The following is a 7,133-nucleotide window of genomic DNA, read 5'->3' as shown; positions in this document are numbered from 1 at the left end:
CTAAATGGTGACTGGGGGGTGGGGGGGAGTCTGTGCTTCCCCAAAGTGAAAAAGCTGAAACTTATAGTACACACTATCAGTCTATGAAACAAGAGATGGACTTCTGTGCTGGGGAAAGCACACCCAGCCCTATGGTTTATTGCCTTTGAGACTCAGAGGATAGAAAGTGGCAATTATCCCTAGAACAGGAAAAGGTACATGTAAGAATTTAATACAATCGATTTTGCAACAAAATAACTAAGTGCTATTATACTCCCTGAAGTACGTGGCACAACCATAAAGATTCAGGCCAAGTCACAGCTGTCAAGAAGTTTTTGTTCATACCTACCTGGCAGGGGAGATACCAGGATCAAGAAGATGGCTTTCTCAGGGTGAGGCTTACCCACTGCACACCAGATGTGCTGACCCCTGCGATTTCTCCAGATGCAGAGAAACTGCATAATTTGTGGTATTGGGGGATTGAATTTATGTCTCCCCTGGTTGGGGGGAGAAGCTTAAGATCATCCTTGGCTATATAGAGAAGGAGTCCTGTCTACAATCATAAGACCCTGTCTGAATAACAAAGCAAAAGAAAAATAAAGAAGTTCATGTTCTAAAGGAAGGTGACCAATAATCATCGGATAGTCCAGCGCATCAGTATCAGTGGTGAACTTCAGTTGGGAGAATTGACTCAAGGTAATAGAGACGAACAATCAAGGGCGTGGGGCTGGCAAGCAATGCTCTCTCTGCCCTTGGAATGAGTTTCATTCACAGGCTACCCTGGGAATTACTTTCTTGAAGTTATTTGGGCTCTGACTTTCTGAAACTATGAAATGGGGGATAATCATCACATTGTGGGTGGCTTTATTTAATTCACTCCATCAAGGTTAGACAAGCCTTGATTTACTCGCAACTTTATCCTGGAAGCAAAGAGGGGCGGGGGATGAAAGATTAAAAGATCGCTGGAAGGCCGTACTGATTTGACATTTACAAAATATTTGAAAGTTGTCCAAAATTATAGGTTTTCATGAAGGGGGAAAGGATTTCATCAAAAACATAATGTATATCTAGACAAACAAATGTGTATAATAAGAAAAGCAATTGGCAGAGACCCCAGGAAGCAGGAAGTGTAATTAGGCACTGTTCTTGCTTGGCTGTGGCAATGGCTGTGCCTCAGTTTCCCTGTCTGTAAAATAATACAAAAGGGAATCCAGTCCTGCCATTTTCTTTCTCCTAGTACTCCAACTCCCACTTCTGTTTCTCAGAACAGAAATACTCTTTTTTTCCTTTCTGGTTCAGTTTCTTTTAATCTGATGTTGAGCTGTAATGATTTCTGTTTTAGACAGAGGTCTCCATTGCAGTAAAGCTTAGCTCTGGTTTCTTCTTGCAGGCTCTCTGTTTGTGGAATGGGTGACAAATTAGAAAACTTTAACAACACAAAATCTCCCCATCCTTTGAAAAAGCCCAAGTGTCTTTTCTTCATGCCTCTCACTTGGTGGTGATTTTAAAGATATCAGTAAGCCACTGTTTTGGATAGACTTGCCGAGTGATCAATAGCACTATCTTATTGGAAAATCAAACAATTTTCTATAAGTTTTGTTTATGTTCATTTTATGTTTATAAAGCAAGTCTTGTGCTTACTTGTAAGGCTATACATATCACATGTGTGTGGTGTTTGCGGAGGTCAGAAGTGGGTGTCAGATCTCTTAGAAATGGAATTATAGATCATTGTTAGCTTTGATGTGGGTGCTCAAAACTGAGCCTGTGTCCTCTGTAAGAACAGTAAGTGTCCTTAACTCCTGAGCCATCTGTCTGGCCCTTAAATCAGTTTTAAAGCGAATGGATGCTGACGTAGTGTGTGTTAAAATTTTGATTCAAGCATATTCTTGTCTCCTTTTGATATAAACAATCTAATGGTTACTTTTTTAAAGCTGCAAGTTTCCTAGGCTGAAGACAGAGGCTGGAGAGTTTGAGGGTAGCCCCAGCCTATAGCCAGATTCTACGCATGCAAACAAAACAAAAGAGCAGCCATGGTAGGAGACAAGGGAAGGACTTTACAAGCATAACCCTGCCTAAAGAGGGCAGGGTTAGGCAGAACTACCAGACAAGGCAGTGAGAAATTAAAGTGAAAATTTTTAAAGGGGCTCTGTGGTAGGTGCTTGGCTGGCTTAGGGGAGGTTTTAGTTTCAAGCTTTAGCACCATAATAATAAAATAAATAAAATTTTCTAAGCATTTTCATTCTCATTTCAACTTGTTAACAAAAGAGCTGGGCTTATAACATATTATACACCATATCAACAGAAATTCGTTCTCTCACAGTATTGATTTTTCAATACTTGGTTAGTGTTAGCTGTATTGGCACATATATAATCCCAGGCTTTGGGAAGCTGAGGCAGGAGGATCAAGAGCTTAAAGCTGACCTGAGCTACATAGCAAAGTCATGCCTCCAATAACAATCACAGCCATAATGTATCATAACATTATGATAATAATGGTGTCATGCTTAGAAGTTCTTCAATATCATGCATCAAAAAAAAAAAAACCTTTCTTGCCTTATTATTTTTTTAAAGTGTGTCGGAGCCTAGTAAGATGGTTCAGGGTGTAAGGGTGCTTGCTGCCAAACCTGACTGTCTGAGTTCAATCCCCAAGAGCAACATGGTGGGAAGAGAGAATCAGGCCACCACATTGTCCTCTGACCTCCACACCTGCACCATGGCACACAAGCGCCCACGTGCACACACACACACACACACACACACACACACACACACACACACACACACACGTGCTAAATAAATACTTGCTTTAGAAAAGGAAATCTAAACAAAACAAACTCCAAGGGGCGTTTTCTCCCCCACAATCTGGCTTCGGTTTGTCTGTTTGTTTCCCAATATCCTCGCAGTTGAAGACACAGGACAATGACCATGTATTTAGTTGAGTCTGTGGTCTGAGGTCAGATCCTAAGAACAAATAACCTACCATTCTGCAGGTGAGTTTCTTTCCAGAGAGGTGGTGTGTGGTGATCTGTGAGACAGCACAATGCAAACAGAGATGACAAAGATTGGTTCCAGCCACTTGCAAGATACAAAAGCACTGCCTGGGCTGGAGAGATGGCTCAGCGGTTAAGAGCGCTGACTGCTCTTCCAGAGGTCCTGAGTTCAATTTCCACATGGTGGCTCACAACTATCTGGTATATCTGAAGACAGTTCACTCATATAAATAAGAATAAATAAATCTTTTAAAAAAAAGAAAGAGAGAGAGAAAGAAAGGAAGAAAAAAAAGAAAAGAAAAACACTGCCTTAGATTGTGTCTTAGCATTAATTTCTCACAGTGACATCAGCTGTCACAGAGCCCCAGATCCTCTAGAGCGCTCAGAAGCCAGCAAACTTAGAACTACAATCTTCCCACTTACATCTTTGTGTTTATGCAAACATAGAGGATAGATTTCACTCTATCCAGCCCACCTATGACTTGTTAGCATTGAAGGACCTTCAGCCTGTCTGCAAGAAAGCATCATGCTTCCTGAGGTCAACTTCATAGAAGCTCTTCTTTCCTAACGTCTTCTATAGCCCCTTCCATCCAACATCAGCATCTCCACCTTGTTTGCTCTAATACATTTTGTAATCTGGCCAGAACTCACCTTTTCTCAAGTCCAGAACATTCTGCGATTCTTATGCTCAAAACCAAGAAGTCATGGGTGGTTGTTGTAGCCCTCATATGCAAGCCCAGCTCCTGGGAGATTGAGGCTGTGGGGTCACAAGTAGGGCAAGATCCTGTCTCAAAAATAAACAAACAACAAAACCACCCTAGAACGCCTTTAAGGGCTCTCAAATGTCCCTTAATTGTCATAATCGACCACTTGGTCTGACATTCAGAAAGTGCTCTGCTGCTTAGTAATAGGTTCCCAGCCCAAGCTCAGGTTCCAGCTCATGGCTCCCATCCTTGCCTGTCTCTTAGGATAGGATGTTCTCCACCCAACTCTTGCCTATTTTCAAACTCCACCTGACACCACACTTTGAAATCATACCACCTTCTCAGGCCATTGTGGTTTACAGCGATTTCCTCCCACCTCTCCTCACATAGACCATCTACTTCTTGAGGCCCTGCATCCTGGTGTTCATCCTGAGAACTGATGTGTGAGGAGTTCATCTTTGATGCACAGAATACGCAGTGCGTTTTAGAGTCCAACATGGCGTCTCTGAGACATGGAAGAAGCCTGGCTGACAGGCTGGTCACAGGATGAGTATTGCTGACCTGTGGCCATAGCATTAGAAGCATCTACTTTTGTGGGGAGGAAAATCCCTTTCATCCCATTCCAACAGGGTGAGAATCCAATGTCTCTAGGGGTGGGGGTGGGGAATCCTCTCGCTCTCATCTGATGAGACTTCCCTCTTCCTGTGCACCTAACTCATAGGCTGGCACAACTTCAGCTTCACTGACCACTTGTGAGAAACGCAAGTTCATGAGCCTCAACTCAGACCAACGGAACTGGAGGCGGGGCGGGGTCCAAGAGTCTGAATTTCAAGTTTCAAGAGTTCATTGTGTCTCCCAGAAAGCAGCTGGCTGCTCTCTGTAGATTTGCTTAATTAAAGGTGACTAGTGTCGCTAGACCACCTTTCTTCGGCTAAATCATCTCTTATGACCCTCTCTTTTGATGATTTTTTTTCAGTCATGTGATCACCCACATGCCCCACGTTTGTGAAAAAGCAGTGGCCCATGTTTGGGGGGGGGGGGCTCCCACATTCCTCCAGGCTCCAAGCAACCGCATGAAAACCGTGCTTTTAAAACAGCTACTTGTGGTTTCTGTCTCAAAAGCTGAGCCGGAAAGGGGTTTGTGGTTGTGCGACCCCGGCTGGGCCTGAGCGACAGTTTTGCACATTGGGGGCGGGCTGGCAGAGGGGTGGGCGGATGACTGGCAGTTGTGTTCTGAGTGTTGTTTGGAGGCTGTTAATCTTGCTCCTGCAGCCCGCGCACGAGCTCACCCTTACCGTTTCTTGTCAAGAAAGGGGAATCCTGTGTCTCGTAAGCCAAAAGTCATAAACAACTTTCGTTTATACCCCTAAATGCGAGAAGCAGGCGCTCGCGGGGCTCGGGGGTGGGGTGGGGAGGTGAGTGTGTGAGGGTTGTCCCCGTGCAATCTCTCTAGAGGAAAAGGAACTGCAATGTTTGTCTCTCAGTCACTGAGCAACACCCAGGCGAACTGGGTGCCTGTGGTCTGCTGTGGTTTTTCTTGCTCTTCCCTGCGCTGGTTCACTTCCACCCTCCGGATGCTCCAAGTCGCCCTCCATCTGTGCGCTGGGCTCCAGCTGCAGGGGTCCAGGGTGCCTCTCAGCCCCTTCCTCTCGCGGGAGGCGGGTCCTCGCAACCGGGCGCTGCGCTGTGCGGCCAGTAGGGGTCGCTGCACGGCGGCGCGCTCCCACCGCGGTGAATAACGGGGCCGGGCGGGAGGAGAAAGGAAACCTGCTGGGGGAGGCGGTACGGCCCGCGGGCGGGCGGGCGGGCGGGCGGGCGAACGAGCGAGCGAGCGAGGGAGGAGATAGTTCACTTTTGCCCCGGTGTCAGCGAGACGCGGCCGCCGCAGGCGCGAGTGAAGGAGCACCGAGGGAGCGGAGCGGTCAGCTCCGAGAAGCCGGGCGAGGGCAGCCCAGAGGTGGGATCGGAGCGCGCCCGCCGGGCGCGGAGCCCGCGAGCCTGGCCAGCGAGGGAAACCACGGGGGGCGCTCCCCGGGAGGGCCCCCAGAGCAGCGCAGGATGCCGCACGAAGAGCTGCCGTCGTTGCAACGGCCCCGCTACGGCTGTGAGTGTTCGGGCTCCCGTTGATCTCGGGGCGCCCCTCTCCCTGGGACGGCGTTGGGGAGGCCGAGGGGCTTGAGGGCGCGCTGCGGAGGGCAGCGGCTGGCAAAGTTGAGAATTGGAATTGCAAAGGAGCAGGGCGCGGATTTCCAAGCCCCTTTCTTCCAAATTCCTAATTGCAGCTTCCAGCTAAGTCCCTCCACCTCGCAAGCCTCAGCAGCTCTGGTGCAGATCAGGTTGTGGTTTAGGGGTATCAGGTGAGGAGCCCGCCTTGCTTTGGGCGCTGCCGGCTCGAGCCAGAGGGTGGCGTAGGGGATCCGATGCTTCCCACCCAAAAGGGGCGGAAAGTTTGTTTGCTGTCGCTACAGGTGGGCAGCGCAGCTCCTGTGCCCGCGCGCTCTGCGAGAGGTGAAGGCACTTTCCTGGAAGGGCAGGCTTCTCCTACTAGTCTCTTTTGGGCCTCACCTGAGCAGCTAGAGCCACTTAGGCCCCACAGGTGTGAGGCCCTTCCAGCCAAGGCCTCCAGGGACACGTACCGCCCCCAGCCACTTTCCCGGTGGCTCTCCCCGCCCCCGATCTCCTGCGCGGGAGGATTTCTGTAAGGACAGACTCTGAGCCGGTCTGATTGAAAGTGACGGTGTCGGTTACCCAGCCCCGGGCTGCCGGCGGCGGAAAGAGGTGGCTTTGACTAACAAGAGGGAGCCAGATTATCGCCAACCACGTGGCCCCTTGTGCAGAGTTCAGAGTCCTAAATATGCGCTAGGAAGTATTTCCTTTAAAACAAACAGAACGCTGGCTTCTTCTCCCGGGTTGGCCCTGTCGACAAACGCATGGCCACGAACCATGGGTTAATCTTTTGCTTGGACTGGTCTTGTTAGACGCAGTACCAGGTTTAGGTTAAGGTGGTGACAACTGCAACAGAGTTAGTGTGTTCATGTGGTTTGTGGTGTTTGGTAGGAGCACGGATGAAATTTTTGGAAGAGGGTCGCCAACTTCCCTAAGTCAGTCAGTCAGTCTCTCTCTCTCTCTCTCTCTCTCTCTCTCTCTCTCTCTCTCTCTCTCTCTCACACACACACACACACACACACACACACACACACACACACACACACACACACACACACACACACACATCCCAGTCTTGGAAGGGACTGTCAGAGGTGAGAGGTTTGTTTTTTCCTTGTGACAGCAAGGAGCCAGCTGCAGTTTCTGTAAAGTGAGAAAATGCATTCAGCCACCCAGCATTTTGCTTGCAGCCTGCCCAGTTTGCAGTGGATAAACCACTCAGAGAGCTCCTGGGGCTGGAGGAGGAGCCCTGTGCTCATCTGGTGCTTGCAGTGTCAACCTCAGGTCTTTGGGA

At 48.7% G+C, this 7,133-nt stretch overlaps 1 protein-coding gene and 1 non-coding gene across 3 annotated transcripts in view; both read left to right on the top strand.

The window, feature by feature from the left end:
• Positions 1 to 320: 320 nt before the first annotated feature.
• Positions 321 to 479, top strand: Gm24032. The gene has a single exon (XR_003950739.1). It is a non-coding gene; the product is annotated as a U1 spliceosomal RNA (small nuclear RNA).
• A 4,681-nt stretch (positions 480 to 5,160) lies between these two features.
• The window catches only part of Iqgap2 (IQ motif containing GTPase activating protein 2), a 265,104-nt gene continuing 263,131 nt past the window's right edge, over positions 5,161 to 7,133 (top strand). The window contains exon 1 of one of the 2 annotated variants that reach the window (XM_011244681.3): positions 5,161 to 5,777. In XM_011244681.3, the coding sequence (XP_011242983.1) occupies positions 5,732 to 5,777 (46 nt within the window). In that variant the 5' untranslated portion in view covers positions 5,161 to 5,731. The remainder of the gene's footprint in view (positions 5,778 to 7,133) is intronic. The other variant, NM_027711.1, reaches the window with a different exon arrangement.

The sequence above is a fragment of the Mus musculus genome, chromosome 13 (assembly GCF_000001635.26).
Source record: "Mus musculus strain C57BL/6J chromosome 13, GRCm38.p6 C57BL/6J".
Taxonomy (NCBI): Eukaryota; Metazoa; Chordata; class Mammalia; order Rodentia; family Muridae; genus Mus; species Mus musculus.
Note: the sequence above shows the minus strand (reverse complement) of the source record. Positions and strands in the feature narration are given on the sequence as shown.